Source organism: Cervus elaphus, chromosome 32 (assembly GCF_910594005.1).
Source record: "Cervus elaphus chromosome 32, mCerEla1.1, whole genome shotgun sequence".
Classification (NCBI taxonomy): domain Eukaryota; kingdom Metazoa; phylum Chordata; class Mammalia; order Artiodactyla; family Cervidae; genus Cervus; species Cervus elaphus.
In genome coordinates, this window is record NC_057846.1 from 46,984,631 (window position 1) to 47,008,978 (window position 24,348).

The 24,348-nt window shown below is 35.8% G+C and overlaps 1 protein-coding gene across 3 annotated transcripts in view; it reads left to right on the top strand.

Annotated features, from left to right (window-relative positions):
- TOP2B (DNA topoisomerase II beta) overlaps positions 1–24,348 on the top strand; it is a 61,193-nt gene that overhangs the window by 21,806 nt on the left and 15,039 nt on the right. For all 3 annotated transcript variants that reach the window (XM_043893859.1, XM_043893856.1, XM_043893857.1), the window contains exons 7-27: positions 627–839; positions 4,075–4,248; positions 5,670–5,771; positions 5,854–5,991; positions 7,643–7,781; positions 8,097–8,254; positions 8,401–8,526; positions 9,667–9,777; positions 9,859–9,964; positions 12,162–12,271; positions 13,116–13,208; positions 13,305–13,419; positions 14,920–15,041; positions 15,240–15,388; positions 16,552–16,783; positions 18,306–18,440; positions 19,054–19,254; positions 20,670–20,865; positions 21,012–21,103; positions 23,899–24,054; positions 24,214–24,297. In XM_043893859.1, the coding sequence (XP_043749794.1) occupies positions 627–839; positions 4,075–4,248; positions 5,670–5,771; positions 5,854–5,991; positions 7,643–7,781; positions 8,097–8,254; positions 8,401–8,526; positions 9,667–9,777; positions 9,859–9,964; positions 12,162–12,271; positions 13,116–13,208; positions 13,305–13,419; positions 14,920–15,041; positions 15,240–15,388; positions 16,552–16,783; positions 18,306–18,440; positions 19,054–19,254; positions 20,670–20,865; positions 21,012–21,103; positions 23,899–24,054; positions 24,214–24,297 (2,952 nt within the window). The remainder of the gene's footprint in view (positions 1–626; positions 840–4,074; positions 4,249–5,669; positions 5,772–5,853; positions 5,992–7,642; positions 7,782–8,096; positions 8,255–8,400; positions 8,527–9,666; positions 9,778–9,858; positions 9,965–12,161; positions 12,272–13,115; positions 13,209–13,304; positions 13,420–14,919; positions 15,042–15,239; positions 15,389–16,551; positions 16,784–18,305; positions 18,441–19,053; positions 19,255–20,669; positions 20,866–21,011; positions 21,104–23,898; positions 24,055–24,213; positions 24,298–24,348) is intronic.

Below are 24,348 nucleotides of genomic sequence, written 5' to 3' on the forward strand. Positions count from 1 at the left end.
TACCTATATAATACCTTAGATACCTATATAACTTATTTTTTTAAGCATTAAGCAAATCATCAGAGTAAAAAGGCTACAGAATGCCTGGGAGATTTTACATAAATCTGTTTCCCTCCCATGCCTTTAAAACAAAATGCTTTATTTGACAGACTTTTCCTTTAACCTCTTTAAGCAATAGGGAAAATGTCTTGAACCTCACAGTCTAATTGAAATGCACCAGCTTAGCATGTTTGAAAGTTTCCTTGTTGATTGATCATTTATATTTCAAATTTTTATATTTCACTTCTGTAGACCTTTGAAAATTTTATGTAAGCTAAAATAATTTTGTCAGAAAAGCATTGTACCTTTTTATTTTTGTATAATTCTTTATGGTCATTTGTAGATTTTGAAAGATTTAACTAACAATATATAAAGCTGTTCAGTTGATTTTGCTTATTTTCAGTATGAGGTTGTTATAATAGTTTTATCTAAAATGTCTTCATTTATAGTATAGTTTTAAAGATTGGTTTGTTGTGAAAGTTGGAAAATGGTTCTTGTTGTGGTAAATGAATGTATTTCATTAGCTGAGTCTTTATGTATTATCTAATATAGAAGCACAATAGAAATATTTAAATATTCTCTTAAAGACATGGATGAATAATATGATGAAGACTTCTGAAGCCAAAATTAAACATTTTGATGGTGAAGATTACACATGTATAACATTCCAACCAGATCTGTCCAAATTTAAGATGGAGAAACTTGACAGGGATATTGTGGCTCTCATGACCAGAAGAGCTTATGATTTGGCTGGTTCCTGCAAGGGAGTCAAGGTCATGTTTAATGGAAAGAAGTTGCCCGTAAGTGTCTTCTAAAATAGCTCATGCTTTATTAATTTGTAGACAGCTTATAGTTAGATCTTGCTTTTTAAATTGTTAATCTCTTTTAACAAGTGTGTTTAGATGATTGACATTTAAAGTAATTATTGATACATTTGGATTAAAGCTTAACATCTTGTTATATGTTGATTTATTGTGTTTGTTCTTGGTTACTTATTTCCTTGTATCCTGCCTTCTTTGGTTTTAATTCAGCATTTAAAAAAAAAATGATTTCACTTTATCTTTTCTATTTACTTATTATGTGTGTGTGCATGTTCTCAGTTGCTCAGTCATATCTGACTCTTTGAGGCCCCATGGACTGTAGCCTGCCAGGCTCCTCTGTCCATGGGGTTTTTCAGGCAAGAATACTGGAGTGGCTTGCCATTTCCTTCTCCAGGAGATCTTCCCAACCCAGGGATTGAATCCACGTCTCCTGCATTGATTGGCAGGCAAATTTTTAACACTGTGCCCCCTAAGAATCCTCTTTACTTATTATTCTTATTTTTAAAACTTATTTAGTGATTGCCTTAGGGTTTATAATACTCATTTGTAGGTAATTTGAGTCCACCTTGATTTGTCACTTGGTGTGTAAAAGAGTTGGACACGACTGAGCGACTGAACTGCACTGTAGAGCAAAACCTTTATAGCAGTGTATCCCCAGCTCCTTCCTGCCCCTGTGCCCTTTTCATCATACATTTCGCTTTGGCATGTTCTCTAAACAACAGAAGAGAGAGAATGAGGAGGAAGAAATATTTGAAAAAGTTATGGCAGAAATATTTGAACAGTGAAGTTCATTGATTTTTTTTTTTTTTAACTGTGTCAAGTTTCTGACTTGATGTTGCTACTGCTTTAAGCAGTCAGTTATACTTTAGAGCAATAAAAAATAGAGTTATAGTTTACCTTCATTTATTCCATCTCCAGTGCTCTTAATTTCTTGGTGTAGGTCTAAGTTTCTGACCTATTTTATATTCCTTCTGGCTGGAGATTTTTCTTTAACATTTATTTCCTGTGGATACCTTTGCTGACAATAGTTTCCCTCAGTTTATGTTTTTCTGAGAGAGTTTTTTCCTTCACTTGAAAGGATACAGAGTTTCACTGAGTATAGAATTATAGTCAATAGTTGTTTTTTTTTTCAGCACTTAAAAATGTTACTTTGTTGTCTTCCTGCTTGCATGGCGTCTGCTGTAATTCATATCCTCCTTGCTCTGTTGGTAAGAGATTTCTTTTTCCTCTGCCTGCCTTGAAGATTTTCTATTTGTCTTTGTTTTTTTGAGTATGATATGCTCAGTTGTATATATAGGGTTTTTTGTTGGTTTTGGATTTTCTTTTTGGTACTTAATTCTGTTTGGCGTCTCCTGAGCTTATTGGATCTGTTGTTTGGTGTCTGTCACTAATTTTGGAAAAATTTTGGCTGTTATTAACCTGCTGTTCTTCCTTTTCCTTCTGGGAGTCTAATTATGCATAAATTGTAGGACCCATGCTCTTGGATGTTTTACTCTGCTTTATTCACTCTGTTTTCTCTTTGAGTTTCAGTTTGTTTGATTTCTGTTGCTGCATTTTCAAGTTCATTGACTTTTTTGCCTCTACTGTGTAAAGTTTACTGCTGAGCCTGCCAAAGGCATTCTTCATTATCTTCTGCTTTTCTTGATTTCTAGCATTAGCATTTGATTCATTCTTAAAGGTTCTGTCTCTCTGCTGAAGTTGCACATTAGACAATATGCAACTTCCACAAGAGACTTTAACCTATTAGCCGTTGTTGTTCAGTTGCTAAGTTGTGTCTGACTCTTTGTGACTCCATGCACTGCAGCATGTCAGGCTTCCCTGTCCTTCACTGTCTCCCGCACTTTGCTCAGACTCACGTCCATTGAGTCAGAGATGCCATCCAACCATCTCGTCCTCAGTCCCCTTCCTTCTCTTCTTGCCATCAATCTTTCCCCACATCAGGGTCTTTTCTAATGATTTGGCTCTTTGCATCAGGTAGCCAAAGTCCTATCTGATAGTTAAAACATCTGCGACATACCTAAGTTCTGGTGATTGATTTGTCTTTTCAGACTGTGTTTTCCCCTTGCCTTTTGGCATACCTTGTGAGATTCTGTTGAACACCAGCTGTGTTGCATAGCATAGTGAATACGTGAATAGGCTTTCGTGTGAGGATTTATGTTAATCTGTACAGGGAGTGGGCGGTGTTTGCAGGCTGTGGTTGCTGCGTTACTAGTGTTGAGGTCTGCTGTTGCTGTGGGCACTTCAGATTCTGTTGTCCTTTCTCTATGCACTGGGGCTTGCCTTGGAGCTGCTGCTCCAGGAGGGTCTCTTGCAGCTCTTCCAGCTGGAAACCACTGTTACAATTGGAGGCCTGCTAGCCTGGGTATAGGTTGTGGGAGACCCCATGTCTGATTAGTCTCAGGCTTTGGAATGCTTGGGGCCTGTGTCTCGGGGTTTGGCCTTCACAGGAGTGTCTACGCCTCCTCTTGAGGTGGAGCCGTTCCCTTTGTCCTCTGTTCTCTGGTTGCATCAGGTCACACCAGTGATCTCCTTCTGTGTCCTTCAGGTTCCCTACCCTGCAGAATAAGCCTTTTTAAGATGCGAATGGGATGGGCATAGGAGGGGTGGGACTGGGCGGAAGTACTTTATCCCAGCTCTGGTGATATTTCACCACTGCTTTCCAGCAGTGTCCTTCCCGCTGTGAAGTAAGCTGTTCTTTTTTTTTTGATGAGTGAAGTGTCTGGGTTGAATTCCTAGTGGCTGCCGTTCTCTACCTGGCCCCATGAGGGTCACTTTTCTAAATTCTTTCTGATCTACCCTGTGAGGAAACACCTGTGAAAGACTGGGAACCCCTCTGACCACAGCCTTCAGGTGCTTCTCACGCTCACTAGTCCACACTCGTCTGTGGAAAGAGGTTCATCAGAAGCTCTGGTTCCAGGTTCCCGTGGGTTTATGCCATACCAAGCAGCTTCTGCCCAGATAAGACAAAAATTTAGGTTCTGCTCTCCCTCCAAACACCAGCTCTCTTCAGATTTTGGATGCTCAGCTGTCCTGTGATCTCAGGTTTTTGAAGATGCATAGAAAATTTGTTGTTTAATCAGCTGTTTTCTTATAAAGGAGAAGAAAACGTCTTCTTTGAGCCTTCCCTTCTACATGTCTGAACTGGCTGGTGTTCACCTAGTTCAGCTGCCAGTGCAAGAGGAATTGTTCATTGTTTTTGTTTTCTAAATTTTAGGTAAATGGATTTCGCAGTTATGTAGATCTTTATGTGAAAGACAAATTGGATGAAACTGGAGTGGCCCTAAAAGTTATTCATGAACTTGCAAATGAAAGATGGGATGTTTGTCTCACATTGAGTGAAAAAGGATTCCAGCAAATCAGCTTTGTAAATAGCATTGCAACAACAAAAGTAAGTAAACTAATTCTTTGTTTCCAAATCAGTTGTTGAACAGTCTTCATTAAAAACAAGATAAAACAACAAAAAAATCCCTCCACCCTGCTTTTGAGAAATCAAAATTGACTTATGAAAATAAAAGTATATTTTCTATGAAATATCTGTCTTACTATTTATTTAAGCATCCATTGAAAAATAAATTTACATGATTAGAGCTTATAGTTGAATACATTTGTATTTTACAGAATTTAGAATGATAACAAATTCCTTGTTCTGTGTTCTGAGTTTTGAGTGTAAAAGAACAAATAATAAGAAATGAGTCTGTTTTGGAATCACATCATGAAATGCCTTATCTCTTGTTCTAAGGAGTTTGAACCCTTTTTGTAGGCTTTTAAATTTCCAAATCAAATGAAATTCTTCTCATCTATAGGCATTTATCCATTGACCATAATGAAATATTGGGCAATATAAGTGTGTATTTTGGAATAAAGCCATGAGCTATCACTTTGTCACTCTTGTTCAAGTTTGAACTTATTTTTTATAATCTAGCATCACTTTTTCTAGTCAACAGAAATCCTGTTAGATTTGATTGCATTTTATTATGTGTAATAGAAACGTAGTATGCAGTGGTTTGTAGACATGTGAAGGTTTTACTTTTCCTCTTCTGGGGACTGATGGTAGGCAGTCTTAGTCTGGTTCTGTGACCTTACAGTGTCCACAGGGTCCTGTCCTCTTCCTGGCTTTCTTTTCTGCCTCTCTTAGCATGTGGCTTTCATTTTCATGCCTTTAATATGTCTGCTGCACCCTTCCAAGTCCTAAGGAGAGAATTAATTAAGTTGGACAAATTCATATGTGAATTAAATCTCTCCGCTTTTTTCAGGAATGCAGTAGTTTTCCTGGAAACCCCATCCAGTAGACCTCTGCTAGCATCTCTGGCTAGAACTGGGTCAAGTGACTACCTGTAGCTGCAAGGGAGTCTAGATTGGTAAATCTTTGTAACTGGACATGTTGCCAGTTAAAAACAGTTGGATTTGTCTATAATGTGAAAGGGAAGAATGGGTATTGAATAGACAACTGTTGATGGCTACCATGGTCCCTTAGTGGCAATCTTGTGAGTGTCATTGCTACCACCAGGCCAGTGTTCATTCTCACTTCCGTGTCTCTTTTTGATTGTTTTCACTTTGTGGGGAGTTTATATAGAGTTGCTAATTAGCTCTGTGGCCAAAAAGACTATGTTTTAAATCCGAACTCTTTCCTTCTGAGACTTACCATATTACCTCTGGTATATAGGGTGAGTAATATAGTCATACTAACTTTAAAAAGTTATGTTGAAGATTAAATGCTCATTCTAGAAAAATATGAATGTATGAATGTTACTGTTTTGCTGCCTTAATTATAGAAGATTTTGTATTCTGTCCCCCGCCCCCCCCCTTTAGGGTGGACGGCATGTGGATTATGTAGTAGACCAAGTTGTTGGTAAACTGATTGAAGTAGTTAAGAAAAAGAACAAAGCTGGTGTGTCAGTGAAACCATTTCAAGTAAGTGATGTTTTATATATTCTGTTTAATTGTTAAGTAATATCGATTCTGATATTGACCTTTTTTTGGATGTTTTCAACAGGTAAAAAATCATATATGGGTTTTTATTAACTGCCTTATTGAAAATCCAACTTTTGATTCTCAAACTAAGGAAAACATGACTTTGCAGCCCAAAAGTTTTGGATCCAAATGCCAACTATCAGAAAAATTTTTTAAAGCAGTGAGTAAAATGTATATTACTTTTCAGTGTTTTTTGTTTAATTTAGAGTTAATTAAATAGTTTTTTTGATTTATTTATTCTAATTATTCTGATTAGTTTGTTATTTTAACTGCAGATACAGGCATATTTATACTAAAAACTAAAATGCTTGATTCTGAAAACTTCAAAGGTTAGATAGTGTTTCATAAAACAGTTGATTATTTTGCCAAGCTTTAAAGTAGGAAATCATGTAATTAATTATGTTTTAGTTTGCATTGGTCTTTATAAAGCCAGTTTTGCCTCTAAAAAATGTACAGGTCCTCACAGGACTCCTGTCTTCATCTTTTCCATTCCTTTCAAATTCATCTACTGATTTTGTAGATGTAACTTAAAAAAATTATGGTAACATATGCATAACATAAAATTTACCATATTCTACATACTTTTTTTTTTTTTCATTTTACTTAGCACATATTTATTTAGGCTGCCTTAACCTTTCTGAAACAAGATGAGACTATAAATAGTCTTAGATTTATAACTGAGCCTTGTGGCTGCTAATAATTTCTTATAGTCATTTTTGTGTAAGATTTGCCTCAGTTCTCCTGTTCACCAGTGCCACCAAACATATATTAAGTGCCTTTATGTTTGCTCTGGGAATGTAAAGATGAATAAATTACAGCCCCTCCTCTTTGGCAGTTTATAGTTTTTTGGAGGAATATTGTGTAATATTGCAATAGAGATAACATATTTGTCAAATTTTGGTATTGGAATTTCAAAGGTAGGGTCTCACAAACAAAAACAAAAGTTGATTTTTAGGTTTAGCTAAAGGCCTATAGAATAGTACTTTTGGGTCTGATCATAATGAATTCTGAATACCGATGACCCAATGCTAATCATTTCCCAAATTTCTGCCCTCTTAACAGTTGTTCTTTTTATAAAGTAATTTGATTTTAGTTTTTATACTTTTTCATTTTTGGCAAAGGAAGTTTAGATTTGATAACATAGTTCACTTCTTTTTATATTTGAAACATTCCAGAAAACTATTTCATACACCTAAAATCAAACTACCCACATAGATGAAAAATAAATAACTCAAACTTGGAGATGCTTTACTTTTTCGGGGGAGTGGCGTTTGACATCTTATCACCCGTTAACTCACTGCAGAATGACACATATGTATAATGTTAAAATCCTTACTACTAAGCTCTTTAAAAAATAAGGACTATTCATAAGTTCTTGAGTTTATCCTGATATTCCCTTCATGTTAATATTTTTTTGTCGTAGTGAATTCCAGATTCATGTTTTTGTGTTGAAGGATATCAGAAATGTCAGTGTCTATAATTTCCCAGGTAGTAAATTCATAGGTGGATCAGCCTTTACTGTGTTCATTGTAACAAAACTAACTTGTAACAAAAGCTGTGTACATTTCTTATGGAGTTTATTCTAATAAAATTTTTTTCATATGTAGTGAAGTTGCCTTTTTCTCATGTGTTAACATTTCAGTATAATCGGTCATGGTGAATAGTTGCCTGGATTAATTTACTGTAATTAGAATAATTTACCAGCATATATCATTATTATTATCATTTTGCCTTACAACTGCCCAGATTCCAAGTATTACATTAATTTTAGCTAAGTCTGTGAACTTCTTGCTTGCTTCTTTGATTTTTAGGCCTCTAACTGTGGCATTGTGGAAAGTATCCTGAACTGGGTGAAATTTAAGGCTCAGACACAGCTGAACAAGAAGTGTTCATCAGTAAAGTACAGTAAAATCAAAGGTATTCCCAAATTGGATGATGCTAATGATGCTGGTAAGATTCAGTTTTTGTTCGGTTTTTAGATTTTGATTTAAGTTTTTATTCAGGTATAGACTGTTTTAATTTTCCACATATATAGGATTTTATTTTCAGAGGATAAATTTCACTAAAATTGTCACATATCATACATGTTACAATTTTGGGGGGATAAAGCTTCAATAAAATATACCTCATTTTTACATTATACTGAGCATAAGATGACTCTTTACAGTGTTTTATTATCACTGTGATTGTTAATTTTTTGGTTTCATGTTTTCCATTGGTAAAATTGAGAAATTTGGAATATGTATCATTACTAATTTCTCTTAGGTGGCAAACATTCCCTGGAGTGCACACTGATCCTGACAGAAGGAGACTCTGCCAAGTCCCTGGCTGTGTCTGGGTTAGGTGTGATTGGGAGGGACAGATACGGGGTCTTTCCCCTCAGGGGAAAGATTCTTAACGTGCGGGAAGCTTCTCACAAACAGGTGTGTATCTACATATGTACCCACATGTGTGTATGACAATTTATTACTTTAACTAAAATTGTTGCCTTTTTGTGTGTCAATTCTGACTCCTCTTTTGTATATTTTGACACTTTAAAATACTTCCAATTCTTTTCATTTTTGCACAGATCATGGAAAATGCAGAAATAAACAATATTATCAAAATAGTTGGTCTACAGTATAAGAAAAGTTATGATGATGCAGAATCTCTGAAAACTTTACGCTACGGAAAGATTATGATTATGACTGATCAGGTTGGTTAAAAGTTGCCACATACTAAAACATCTCTTTTTCAGAATGTCCTTTGGATATTTATTTCATGGGATTTGTTCCAACATAGTAAATTGAAAATGATTACACTTCACAGGGGAAAAATATTGTTAATGGCAAGGTTTGTATGAAGTACATTTTACATTATCTAATTTATGGTAGCCACCTTTTTGGTTAGTTATTTTAAAATGTTTTTAAATTCAGTAAATATGGAAAGAGTAGAACACACTGTAGTATTATGTTAAAGCTTGCCTGTAAACAGGAAGGAAATGGTGAAATTTGTAAGCAAGAAAGGTTAATCAATAGGAAAATGGCTAATATTTGTTTATGATAGCATGATTTGGGATGCACAAAAAACTAGGAGGATTTGAATAGTAAAATGGCAGTACTTAGGCAAGAACTATAAAACTGAAGAGTTTCGTATGCTACCCTGGTGGCTCAGATGGTAAAGAATCCTCAGGTGGGAGACCTGAGTTCGATCCCTGGGTTGGGAAGATCCCCTGGGAGAGGGCATGGCAACCCACTCCAGTATTCTTGCCTGGAGAATACCCATGGGCAGAGGAGCCTGGTGGGCTACAGTTCATGGGGTTGCAAAGAGTTGGACATGACCGAGTGACTAAGCATACACATAAAATTGAAGAGTTTCATATGCATCCAACTGCTTGTGTCTCAAGTACTCTAACTGAAAGCATTTGTAGGAAAATCTGCAACTGAGAAGCTGCTGTGTAGTTTTAAGCAGAAATGTATCAGTTTTTATGTTAAGAGAAGACTTGTGAATACTTGTATTCCATAGGTTTCTCCTTTCAGTGAAGTGGCATTGTAACTGTGTTCCTTGTATTTCTGTCTTCTCGTGAAATCTGGGAAAACTATAAAAAAGATAATGGTAGTATGTTTTATAGTGACAGAAAGATTCAGTCTATCACATAGCTATATTCTTTGTTTGAATTTTAAGAAAGAAATTCTTTAATCATCCCAAGAATAATCTCTTCTGTTTTGTACAGTGCAGTTCTAAAATTTGAGTGGAATTTTGCCTCATTGCTGCATTCATATATTTAAATTTTTGATTATGTAAGTAATTATATTTCATAAAATTATCATGACATTCTTTACTGATACTTATTTAGGATCAAGATGGTTCTCACATAAAAGGCCTGCTTATTAATTTCATCCATCACAATTGGCCATCACTTTTGAAGCATGGTTTTCTTGAAGAGTTCATTACCCCTATTGTAAAGGTACTATTTACATTAATGTACTTTTATACTATGGTCTTAAGTAGTAGCAGAAAAACTAATTTTTTTTATTATTCATTTAAGGCTAGCAAAAATAAGCAGGAACTTTCCTTCTACAGTATTCCTGAATTTGATGAGTGGAAAAAACATATAGAAAACCAGAAAGCCTGGAAAATAAAATACTACAAAGGTCTGTATTCTAAAACATTAAAATTTTGTGAACTTAACTATTGACATAAATTTCCTGTTAAGAGAGCATTATAAAATATTTTGAAAGTTTATCTCTTTTAGCTTTCAAAAACAACTATTGCTGATTTTTAAAGGGTTATTATGGAAAACTTATGTAAGTGGAGAGAATAGTTTAATGGGCTTCCCGTGTACTTAAGTGCCATCATTTCATGGACAGTCTTGTTTCATCTGAACTTCTCATTGCCACCCCATTAGTTTGAAATATTAGGTTGGTGCAAAAGTAATTGCAGTTTTCCTTTGTTGAACTTTGTCATTTGATATTGGAATACGTTCTTAAATGTGGTTATATTATACATCATTTTACTGTGCATTTCTTGCTATGTGTTCTTTTTGTTAATGACTTATTGCTTGTTATTTATTATACATTTATTTTGGACTGTGGAAATGATGTTAGACAAAAAGCAAATTTGAGCAGTTTTGTTATTCAGGTTCAAATGGGTTGTAAAGCAGTGGTGACAACTTGTAACATCAACAACACATTTGGCCCAGGAACTACTAACAAACATACAGTGCAGCTGTGGTTCAAGAAGTTGTGCAAAGGAGACAAGAGCCTTGACGATGAGGAGTGCAGTGGCCAGCCATTGGAAGGTGACAGTGACCAACTGAGAGCCATCTCGGAAGCTGATTTTCTTACAGCTACACAAGAAGTTGCTGAAGAACTCAACGTTGACCATTCTATGGTCATTTGGCATTAGAAGCAAATTGGAAAGGTGAACAAAGCTCGATAAGTATGTGCCTCATGAGCTGAACAAAAATTTTAAATATCATCATTTTGAAGTCTTCTCTTGTGCTATGCAATAAGAACTAACCATTTCTTGATTGGGTTGTGATGTGTGATGAAAAGTGGATTTTATATGACAACCAGCGATGATCAGCTCAGTGGTTGGTCTAAGAAGAGGGTTCAAAGCACTTCCCAAAGCCAGACCTGCACCAACAAAAACATGGTCACTGTTTGGTGGTCTGCTGCCCATCTCATTCATTACAGCTTTCTGAATCCTGAAGAAACCATTACATCTGAGAAGTATGCTCAGCGGGTTGATAAGATGCATCAAAAACTGCAGTGCCAGCAGTATTGGTCAACAGAATGGGCCCAGTTCTCCACGACAGTGCCCAACCATTGTCACGGAACCAGCGCTTCAAAAGTTGAACAAATTGGGCTATGAAGTTTAACCTCACCCACCATATTCGCCTGACTTCTCACCAATTAACTACCACTTCTTCAAGCATCTCGACAACTTTTTGCAGGGAAACTGCTTCCACAAGTAGGAGGCAGAAAATGCTTCCTAAGAGCTTGTTGATTCCTGAAGCACCAATTTTACGCTACAAGAATAAATAAGCATTTCTTGTTGGCAAAACTGTGTTGACTGTCCTGGTTCCTATTTTGATTAATAAAGATGTGTTTGAGCCTAATTATAATGATTTAAAATTCTTGGTCTAAAACCTCAGTTACTTTTGTACCCACCTAATAACTTCCAGGCATTAATAATATAGTTAATTTCTATAATACTTTAGTATGTATTTCTAAAAGAATTTTTTGTTGCCCATCTTACCATTATCATACCTTTCTTTAATAACCTTAAATGTTCAATCTGTTAAAATTCTCCTGACTATATTAAAAATGTTCATTTATATATATATACTTTTGAATCAGGATCCAAACAGAGCCCACACATTGCATTTGGTTGATAGGTCTATTAAATCTTATTATATTGTTTTTCTGTTTTCCATGTAATTTATTTGTTTAAAATGTTGGATAGTTTGACCTGTTTCATTTCCCACATTCTGGATTTTGTTAATCATTTCTACAGCTCTTTTTTTTTTTTTTTTTTTTGGAGAGAACATTTAATGTCTATTCTAAGTAATTTTCACTATATGCAGTATGGTATTATTAACTACAGGCATTATGCTGTAATTAGATTCCCCAGAATTTATTCATTTCGTAACTGAAAGTTTGTACTTTTGACTGACATCTCTCAATTTCCCTCTCCCCTCAGCCCCTGGTAACCACTATTCTACTCTGTGTTACTATGAGTTTGACTTTTTGTTTTTTTAGATTCCACATATAAGTGAGATCATATAGTATTTGTCTTTTTCTTTCTGTATGGCTTATTTTTACTTTCGTTTTAAAACTTATGCAGGGTTGGGTACCAGTACAGCTAAGGAAGCCAAGGAATATTTTGCTGATATGGAAAGGCACCGTATCCTATTTAGATATGCTGGTCCTGAAGATGATGCTGCCATTACCTTGGTAACAAAGTTAATTAAGAAATCTCTCTAGACTGGGGGTTGGGAATGAGTTGAGAGAGAGTAGCATTGACGCTGGAGAAGGCACTGGCACCCACTCCAGTCCTCTCGCCTGGAGAATCCCAGGGCCGGGGGAGCCTGGTGGGCTGCAGACCATGGGGTAGCTAAGAGTCGGACACGACTGAGCGACTTCACTTTCACGCATTGGAGAAGGAAATGGCAACCCATTCCAGTATTCTTGCCTGGAGAATCCCAGGGATGGGGGATCCTGGTGGGCTGCCCTCTACAGGGTTGCACAGAATCGGACACGACTGTGGCGGCTTAGCAGCAGCAGCGTTGACATACATATACTACCACGTGTCAGCGAGCTCGCTGCTGTAGGGCACGGGAAGCCCAGTTCCTGCTCTGTGACGCCCTCGAGGGGTGGGAACGGGGAAGGGAGGGAGGCTCCAGAGGGAGGGCGTATTGTATACTTATGGCTGATTCATGTTGTTGTACAGCAGAAGCAATTAAACTCCAATTAAAAATTAAAAAAGAAATCTCTCCCAATATCATTTTCCTCTGTCTGCCATCCTTCCCTTCCCTGTCTTGGTTTGCTGGGGTATGTCTCTCTTTAATTCGAAGCCCAACCTAGTTAATCTTTGTGTCATTCCCCATCACCTCAGATTATGCTCTGCTTTCATAGTTCTTTAATTCAGAGACTTCTATTCAAATGCATTTTTGATAAAAGAGTATTGGAAAAGACTTTATAATTTCCCAGAAATTAATAGTTATTTGCTTTTATAAATTTTAATTCTAGAGTGAAATTAATTTCTTTTTAATGTGTGAAATTATCTGGAATTTTTCAGGCATTCAGTAAGAAGAAGATCGATGACAGAAAAGAATGGTTAACGAACTTTATGGAAGATCGGAGACAGCGTAGGTTACATGGCTTACCAGAGGTTAGTCATAAAGAGCTGTGATCTGGGGGAAGAAAGAGAAAGGCTAAAAATCCATGTAGTAATAATGACGTAATTGCTATGTGACTTTTCCCTTAGCAATTCTTATATGGTACAGCAACCAAGCATTTGACCTATAATGATTTTATCAACAAAGAATTGATTCTCTTCTCAAACTCAGACAATGAAAGATCTATACCATCTCTTGTTGATGGTAAGTAGTGTTTGTTTAAGAAGCTTTTTTGTTTTTGAATGTTATTGAGTGTATTTTAATTTCATGTATTTTAACCCATCCTTATAATAATTTTAAAAAAAATTATAAAGTTGCTTTTGAGATGTTTTAGAAGTTTTGAAATATTTTGTATTCTTTAAATCTTAAGCCCTTTTTGAGTTTCTAAAGAAAATTATTAATAGCTTGCAAATTTTTAAAGTTTTAGCTCCAAATTATTGGAGACTTTTTTGATAAGTTCTAGAGTATTTATCAGACCAAATTTTAAAAGCACCTTTACCTCCTCAGTACCCAGAGCCTCCCATCCAAGTACTAGCCAGGCCCAACCCTACTTAGTTTTCAAGATCAGACAAGATAAATCTCATTCAGGGTGGTATGGCTGTAGACCTCAGTACCCAAAATCTAATGCTTTAACTTACTTAATGTGACAAAAAAATTAAACTGCTACCCAGTAGTTGGAACAGATTTTAATCCTTTATCTAGAGCTTTTTGATTTTATAACTTTTAAAAAGTTGGTTCATCTTTATGTCCCTTGGTTTTTCAACTAAAACAGATGGTTTTATAATCTATCTAGTTTTAGCTTTAAGTTATACCCAGTCTCCAAAGTCTTCGCTAGAAATTGCAGTCTAAATTGGTCTCTGGTGCTGTAAACTTCTATGCCAGTAGTTGTGTGCCTCTTATTTTACTTATGTTAATTTTGCCTCCTCAATTAGGTTATAAAATTCTCAAGAAAAGTGGCCATATTTTGTTATCCTTTTGCTTCTTCTATGCTCTGGGCCCATGGTGATGATGATAGCTAGTATATACTGAAAAGTTTATTACTGGGCTCCTTGGTCTAGAGCAGGAAAAATGATCAGGAAGTAGAGTGCTTTGCTTACATTATCTCATGTAATCGTTATGGTCACCTTATTAAGAAGGTAATTATGTTACACTGAGACTTAATGGTTTAGTAAGTTGTAGAAAGTCATGGCCAAGTCGAGAAGAGTATCCAGATTAGTGAGATTCTAAAGCCTGCATTCTTAATTACCAGAACATATCTCTTCTTTATAAGAGCATTCCAGATTTAGGGTATTCTAATAATAGTTTTTAGGCTATTTGATGACTCTCTGATACTTTCATCACAACTGGCATTTTGGGAATATGAGTGTTTGGAAGCTCCTGTGAAAGGAATTTGGTGCCACTCAGCAGTTCTTTAAGACTAGAAGGGGTCTTTCAATTGGTTCTTCACTTTTAGAATAGCTTAAGATGGTATAAAATATGTTAGTAGGTACTCATTTTGTTACAGAGTCTCAGCAATTTTAGTGATTTTTAGTAAGCAGACTATATATTTGCTTTTTTTCTCTTGAATATATAGAACATTGTTGTCACATTGTTGTCACATATAAAGAAACATTGCAACTCAATCTTGAGTAATATTTTTTTTTATTGAGTAATATTTTTTTTTGAGTGATATTTTTAAAAGAGGGTTTTTCTTTTTAAAACCAGGTTTTAAACCAGGTCAGCGAAAAGTTTTATTTACTTGTTTCAAGAGGAATGATAAACGTGAAGTGAAAGTTGCACAGTTGGCTGGGTCTGTGGCCGAGATGTCTGCTTATCATCACGGAGAAGTAAGCCAGCATGGAGACTGGAATTAATTGGGAGCTACACTTACTGGCATGAAGAATGATAGTAGGATAATTCAGCATAATCAAGTGGTTTTTCTTTTATGAGGTCTTTGGAAATGTTAAAGAATTGAGGATTTGTGTTTTAATAAAAATGAGATTCATGGAGGAACTTTGTGAATGTATTCTGTGTCTGTTCTGCAGCAAGCATTGATGATGACTATTGTGAACTTGGCTCAGAACTTTGTGGGGAGCAACAACATCAACTTGCTTCAGCCTATTGGTCAGTTTGGAACTCGGCTTCATGGGGGCAAAGATGCTGCAAGCCCTCGTTATATTTTCACAATGTTGAGGTAATGATTTGCAGATATAATGGCATAAATACTATTTGAAGGTTATTGGAACTAACAAAATGTGTAATAGAAGTGTAACTATGGAGAAAGAGCCATGTTTCCTGGTGGCTCAGACGGTAAAAGTGTCTGCCTACAATGTGGGAGACCTGGGTTCAATCCCTGGGTTGGGAAGATCCCCCCCTGGAGAAGGAAATGGCAACCCACTCCAGTATTCTTGCCTGGAAAATCCCATGGGTGGATGGAGGAGCCTGGTAGGCTACAGTCTATGGGGTCGCAAAGAGTCGGACACGACTGAGCATCTTAACTAACTTAACTATGGAGAGAGAAGCTTGAGTGTTATGTTCAGGGTGAGTGTTCCAAAGTATTTGATCACATACAGAATGAAATATGTTGATCTTGGTTTTTATGAATTATTGGTGAAGCCAGTCCTAATGAATGTAAGGATTTTTCTGATCTAACAATTTAGGCTGAAAGTGGGTTTTGTGGTTTAGTCAGAATAAGAGGAAATCCTTACCAGGTTATATAACAATATGAAGAATTTAGGCAGGTTAGTCAGTAAGTAATATAAGTAAAACAGGGCCATTTTATTCTGGCTTTGTGCCTGAGAGAAATACATTTGGTAATAAGGTCAAGTAAATTTTATTGTCAAGTTTAAGCACTTGTGCTGAAAAATTGATGCTTTTGAACTGTGGTGTTGGAGAAGACTCTTGAGAGTCCCTTTGACTGTAAGGAGATCCAGCCAGTCCATCCTAAAGGAAATCAGTCCTGGGTGTTCATTGGAAGGACTGGTGTTGAAGCTGAAACTCCAATACTTTGGCCACCTCATGCGAAGAGTTGACTCATTGTAAAAGACTCGGATGCTGGGAGGGATTGGGGGCAGGAGGAGGAGGGGACGACAGAGGATGAGATGGCTGGATGGCATCACTGACTCGATGGACATGAGTTTGAGTAAACTCTGGGAGTTGGTGATGGACAGGGAGGCCTGGCGTGCTGCGATTCATGGGGTCGCAAAGAGTCGGACACGACTGAGCAACTGAACTGAACCAAAATTTTTAAATGCATTCTCTTAAAAGATTTCTGACATGTCAAGTAATTTACATATAAAGTTTTTTTTTTTCTCAAACCGTGACATTGATGCATGTTTCTCTTTTTCCTTTTATTAGCACTTTAGCAAGACTGCTTTTTCCTGCTGTGGATGACAACTTGCTTAAATTCCTTTATGACGATAATCAGCGTGTGGAGCCTGAGTGGTATATCCCCATAATCCCCATGGTTTTAATAAACGGTGCTGAAGGCATTGGCACAGGGTGGGCTTGTAAGCTGCCCAACTACGATGCCAGAGAGATCGTGAACAATGTCAGGCGCATGCTCGATGGCCTGGATCCTCATCCCATGGTAATGGTGTAGAATTTACTGCTTATATTGTTGTTTTTTTTTGTATTTAACGAATGATATTGTGTGAACTATGAAGTCATTAATTTTAGAAAAGTAATGGAACCATTTTCATTTAGAACATATTTTAGACAGTAAGGACCTTGTTAGTGTATAACTTGATATGTGCTTATAGTAAAAGATAAAAGTTTGCAAAAAGCCTGCAGATAAGGCTTATAGGGAGAAACTGTTTATTAAAATTTTAATGTAAAAGTATTTCAGGCTTTTTTCAAACTTTCAAATGTCTAAATTATGTAAAGAATAAGGCTTCTATGATAAAGTTATATGCAACTTTTTATTGTTCTTCAACAACTAAGTCATGTTAGAGAGTCATGAGGATACTTAAAAACACACTGCAGGTATTTTAATATGTCTCCATATTTACTTTTCCCCTTTCCTTACATCATTCATTGTGTTCAGCTCTTCCCCAACTCCCTCCAAGAAAAACCTCTCTACATGGTTTACCCTTTTTCTACATGGTTTAAAATCGTCTAGATTCATAAGCAAAGAGGAAAACATACTCCATGTATATAGAAACTTAATATTTTTATGTATTTCACTCCAAGTTTTATTTCATTTTTGTATTTAAAAAAATTAGATTGAATGTGATTTAAAATCTGTTTTTCCCCTAAATACTTTAAAGTACTTTACAATATTTCTAACAGAAGTATCAAATTACTTATAATGATTATAGCATTTTATTTGAATTATTTCAGATACATTGAGTATTAAGTTAATATGTTTCTTACATATACATATGTGTGTGTGTATGTATATATACACATATATATAATCTTCTATATATGATACTGTGCCAAGTGGTGAGATAAAATATTATGATCCCTGTCTTCAAAACGTTAATCTTTTGTCAAGGCAAGACATCCGGGCATGTGGTTTACGGTGACAGAAGATAGTGATAGTTGTTCAGTGTGCGAAAAGAAATGTCCTGTACTACGTACCTAGCTGCTTAGTGATAATAACAAATAGGGGTTAGAGAAGCGGGGGGTGGCTTGTTGTTTGGCTGTGATTCATATAGTTATATAGGGTGTGAGGGCATGCTGGGTAGAGGAAAGTGAGAATATTTAAAATATTTGAGACGTATAAGTAGTGATCTGGAAGGCGGATCATTGGCTCTGGACTGCAGAGCTAACAACATCTGAGGAATCTGAATTTAGAGAATTTTTAATGTACGGGAGAAGGAAGGATTTAGGTAATAGGCTGGGGAGAAAAAAAAGGTAATATACTTTGAAGACTATGAAAGATGACACTAAGGTTTCAGGGCTGGGGAATGTTGGTCCTCTGAGAACAGACACTGTGACCTCAAGCCTGAGTGGTTGTGTGAAGAGGGCCTGCTGTGGATGAGAGGAGTTTGGGTTCAGTCGCGTGGACCTGAGCTGGCAAGAGAGCCCGACTGGGGGCATTCAGAGGTGGCGCTGGCACTCAGTGAGGAGTTGGGCCCGTAAGGGACTTTTATTTTTCTCTTCAGCTTCCAAACTACAAAAACTTTAAAGGAACGATCCAAGAACTTGGTCAAAACCAGTATGCAGTCAGTGGTGAAATATTTGTGGTGGACAGAAACACGGTGGAGATTACCGAGCTCCCCGTCAGAACTTGGACACAGGTTGGTACAAGATGCAAGCTGCCTGTGAAGAGGGTGATTGCGTTAGACAGTGTGTTCTGGTTTGAATGGGATTCCATCTCTGTTTGCCCTGAGTCTGTAGAGTGTTTAAACATTCCTGCATGCATTTTTTGACACATTCATTTGAATATTCAAATTGTAATTAAAATGTTTTTTAACTTATCTAAATGTAGAATGAGTTAAGCTAACTTTTAAAAAGACTTATCTTTTTTAGTAGATACTCTACTACATACTCTACTTGAGTAGAGTATGAAGTGAGGAAGGAATAGTGTTTGGAACCCTTGCAAGTGTGGTCAGTAAATTGACGTCAGTCAGTACAGGTGTCGAGTCGTCAGTTCTAGTTGATGCCATCCTGTTTGTACTCTCAGCCTCTTTTCACCCTTTGAGCAGATCAGAGCCGTGCCCTTGTCATCTTCTTTCTCCATTAAGATCCCCACATGTTGTTGACTGCAGTGGCTGGGCCGGAGACGGTGGAGCTGGAGGTTTCCCCTTTTTTCTGACTGGAATTGAGAATTTTTAAAAGAGTGCGTGACTTATAGTTTAAGAACATGAATGTGTGTCATGAAAGAATTACTTATTTATAAATCTTTTGTAGGTATACAAAGAACAGGTTTTAGAACCTATGCTAAATGGAACAGATAAAACACCAGCATTAATTTCTGATTATAAAGAATATCATACTGATACAACTGTGAAATTTGTGGTGAAAATGACTGAAGAGAAGCTAGCACAAGCAGAAGCTGCTGGATTGCACAAAGTTTTTAAACTTCAAACTACTCTTACTTGTAATTCCATGGTACGTGAACTATATTTACTATGAATTTAACCTTTTATTTTGTAAGTGGGATTTTTGCATCTGGCTTCATGACACAAGTGAGTGTAATACGTCTGAATGCTTCTCCTCTTGTATGTTTGCTAAGGAATCTAGAGGTACTTTCCTTTTTCTCTACTATTATCCTCTCCTCCCCAAGCTCTGCATTTTGCATCTGGTCTTGAATACACAGGGTACACATACTTTCACACACACTGACTTGAAGTTCTGGTAGTGATTATTGCAGGATTTCTGTGTGCCTTATGTCTGTCTCTATTAGCATTTTAATTGTGAAGTACTCATCTTCTTGTTGGAGAAGGAAATGGCAACCCACTCCAGTATCTTTTCCTGGAAAATGTCATGGACAGAAGAGCCTGGTGGGCTGCAGTCCATGGGGTCACAAAGAGTTGGGCACGACTGGGCGACTAACACATCTTCTTATAACTATAATCTGCTTTATTAAGCTTATAAATAATTGAGGAGGAAAATAAAAGTGAGTATGTATGATTATTCTCGTTCCATTCCAAATTAGCTTTTAGACTTAAAAAAGAAAAAAAAAAAATCCAGCAATATCACAATGACTGAGAAAAAGTGCCATGATTGATAGAAAAAGGATAAAAAGGATAGAGAAGTAAGATCTCTCCCTAAATTGAAGTTTGAGTGAATTTTGCTGCTGCTGCTAAGTCGCTTCAGTTGTGTCCGACTCTGTGCGACCCCATAGACACAGCCCACCAGGCTCCCCAGTCCCTGGGATTCTCCAGGCAAGAACATTGGAGGTGGTTGCCATTTCCTTCTCCAATGCATGAAAGTGAAAGTGAAGTTGCTCAGTCATGTCCGACTCTTAGCGACCCCATGGACTGCAGCCTACCAGGCTCCTCCGTCCATGGGATTTTCCAGGCAAGAGTACTGGAGTGGGGTGCCATTGCCTTCTCCATTGAGTGAATTATAGCACATTTCAAAAAATCAAAAGAGAGGCAAATGCACATCCACTGAATATATGGGAAAGAGAGAACTTTAAACTTAACATTTAAAATTGAAAAACATTTTAAATTTAAAAACTTACAGATAGAATGGGTTTCTTTTTAGTTTGAAAAAAAATATTAGGTGGTTTTATAGCCATAGTTGATACAGTTTTAAATAAGAACCTTATTTTAAAGTCCTATCTTAAAAATTTATTCCAACTTAACATATTTTCATTGTTTTGAGAATTGAATTTTATCCATTTCTCAAAGTTACCAAAGGAATATTCACAGAAATGTGTAATTTTGGTTCTGGCTTTTAGGAGTGGTGTGTATTCATGTAAGTGTATTATGGTTATTTTAAATACTGTAAGACATAATACAAGCTAAAAATACCAACACAGATTTATACAATCTTTGAAAATTTTGTGTTTTGCATAGGTACTCTTTGATCATATGGGATGTCTGAAGAAGTATGAAACTGTGCAAGATATTTTGAAAGAATTCTTTGATTTACGATTAAGCTATTATGGTTTACGAAAGGAGTGGCTTGTAGGAATGTTGGGAGCAGAGTCTACTAAGCTTAATAATCAAGCCCGCTTCATTTTAGAGAAGATACAAGGGAAAATCACTATAGGTAAGATGCAACCTTTAAAAATTTGAAGATTAGTTAAAATGGAAAAAAAAAACTTTATTAATAGAAGACATTTTTATCAGTAGAATATAAACAAATACAAATTGAATCTCTTTTCTTGATCCTAACTTTATTTTTCCCTCACATAGAGAATAGGTCAAAGAAAGATTTGATTCAAATGTTAGTCCAGAGAGGTTATGAATCTGACCCAGTGAAAGCCTGGAAAGAAGCACAAGAAAAGGTAATCATTTGCAGAATGAGACATTCAGAGAAGCTTTTAAAAGCAACTTCCAAAGCGAACCAAAAACCCAACCCCTGAATTTTGAATTTAGTACTGCTAACGGTGCTGAGTGGTGTGTTTGGAGACGAAGTCCTCTGTTTATCCACGAAACGGATGTGGTACAGGGTTATGCAGTGCACACCCGCCCTAAAGCACATGGCCAGCGTGGCTCTGCCTGGGCTGGACTGTGCCTCCGGGTCTGAGGAGTAGCTCAGTCTCCTCGGCCTTCTTTGTGAGCTGCTGTTAAAGGATGGTGGTGGTGGTGGTATGTGGTGCGGGTCGTTCTGGGAACTGCTCTGGTCATGCGTAAATGATTTCCCCCGGGCAGTCTGCAGTCATAGTCTGGAGTCACCACTCCCTTGATCTGGTTTTGCTGCACTCTGGGGATATGAGAGATGGAATGGTCAATACTTACCAGTATTTATTGAGCCCCATGTGTATGCTGTGACCTTGGCTTAGATCTTTAGCTGGAGATTTAAACCCTGGGACTTCAGATTAAAAGTCTGATGTTTTGTTAATTGTCCATTTTAGATCATAGAGTACTAATACTAATTCAGTGAATGGAATATTGAAACTTTGAGAGTTCTCTCAAAAATTAGCTTCTTGCTGCTGTGGATAATTTAAAGAGGTCATACCACATTGTGACTGAGAACACAAATGTACAAAAAAGAAGAAATTTGGAAATGATTAGTTTTCAGATACTTAATTGAATATTATATACATATATAATACTGATAATGTTTGCATTTTCAAAAATAGTTATGATTATGTGATATAACTTGCACTGAAACATTAAACTTCCCAGCATCTGAGTTCTCAACCATAATGTTTTTCATATATTTCAAACTACATAGAAATACTGCTTTCACTTACCTGAAAGTTTTTTCAATTTTGAACTGTCATTAGAATGACATATATTAGAATAAAACTAAAATGAATTATACATCAAATTACATATTGAGATAATAGGTTTATTCATTGAGGGAAGTGGGTAGGACAAAGTGGGAGAGTATTCAAAATTAAGATGCTTTAAGCACTTGCTTTCCTTTCAGCGTGTTTTACTGCATTCTTAAACCCCAAGTTATGGTTTATACACTGCTTGCCCTTCTGTATCACTGTTGGTTTAAATTATATCTTAAAAATTTTTGCTAGTAAGGTAATGAATTTAATGTTTAGTTTTTAAAAATAAAAGGGTTTTGGGTTTGAGAATGCCTTTCTGGTGAAAATAGACCTCATGGGTAAAAGCACATGTTTGGTTTCAATACTTTCATTGTTACCCTCAAAAATCTTCCAGCATCTTGACCATGTGTTGTTCACTTTGGGGGTTTCAGAAACAGAAGGAGCTGCTCTTACAAGAGTGTCCTGTTATGTAGAGTTGGAGGAGAGAGAATTATAAAGTAGATAATTAGAAGATCAAAAGCATGGTAGAATTGTCACTGGAACTTGAAAAGCGGTGTTTTTTTTTCCCCCTGAAAGTATCCTTAGTCATCTTCATGTTAACAGCGATAGATACACACATTTATGGAGCACTCATTAACAATACTTGGTGTGTCATTAAAGCCTAGAGCAAACAGACTTCTGAAATGTGGGTCTAAATAGGATTTTATGACACCTGACACCCTCATAGTATTTTTTTTTTCTTTTCTTTTTTTTTTCCTAATAGTATTTTAATGGTAGTGTAAGAAATTCCATAGCAGCACACTATTTCATGAAGAAATTTTAAAAGCTGTAGACTGTATTAATTTGTCATCAATTATCTAGGTACTTATAATCTATCAACTGAACAACAGCATTCCTTACTTGGATAATGTTACTTAACTGAGTTTATACTTTTAATGTAATGAAGCATCTTTCTTGTAATTTTTATTTTTATCTCTTCTAAAATAAACTTAATTTGTATATATACATTATTTTACTGAAAATTTAAAATTGTAAAACTTTAAAAACTGTAAGGCTTTTTTTCTTTTTTTTGATTACTGGAAGTGGACTTTTTGTTTTATGGAGTATCATGGCTAACTCAGTCATTTTTAATGATCTGAGTGCCTTTAACAATTGAGATTCAAATTTATTTTAACAGCTGTTGTTATTTAAAAAATTTTAAAGATGATGTCACTTATAATAAATTCATTTGATTTTGAAATTTAGTATTAGTGTAAGAAGATTGTTTTAATTGTAACTATTTCTGTGAAAAAAAGACCTTATGAATACAATTTTTGAATAGCCCTTAGAATTTTTACTCTAACCTACCAGCTCTTCAACTCTTAAGTGAATTTTTCTTAGTCCTTACTTGAGTGTTCTTGCTTGAGAAAATTTTTATTAAGAATTCACCCTTAGTGACTGACTATCTTAGCATATTTATTATTACTGTAAAACATATTTATTTTAGGTTTCAATTGTTCATTCATTCTCCAATGCAAAGATCTGACAAAATGCATGATAGAATATTACTTCTGCTCTGTTACATTTAAGATGTGGTGTCTTCTCAAGCAGTTAATTTTTCACCAGATTCCTGAATAGAGGCTGAATATACTATTCCTTTTGATGACATTATTTTGCATTTTTAGAAAATTTAAACTTTTTATAGGAAATATATTTGCATAGATAATCTTGTAGATAATCTAAAATAAACCCACCACCCTGAAGATGTAGCTTTAAGAGTGTAGCATGTGTGGAATTTTAAACTTAGTATTCAATAAAATTCAACATTGATTTCATATTATACAGGACTTTAATATAAAGTTTATTATTTTTTGCAGGCAGCAGAAGAGGAAGAATCACAAAACCAGCATGATGATAGTTCCTCTGATTCAGGAACTCCTTCAGGCCCTGATTTTAATTATATTTTAAATATGTCTCTATGGTCTCTTACTAAAGAAAAAGTTGAAGAACTGATTAAACAGAGAGATGCAAAAGTATGAACTTCTGTGGGTTAAATAATTTGAAACTATTTCAGTGTTTTCCATATATTTATTTTTCTTTTCCAAAAATAGTTTTATATATCCTTTATGTATCCATTTTAAAATTATACATTTATAATTGAATGTTTAAATCACACTACTTTTTTATTATAGGGGCGAGAGGTCAGTGATCTTAAAAGGAAATCTCCTTCAGATCTTTGGAAAGAAGATTTAGCAGCTTTTGTTGAAGAACTGGATGTAGGTTAAGTCTCCATTAAAATATATTTGAAAGAGTAATGTTTATCAAAC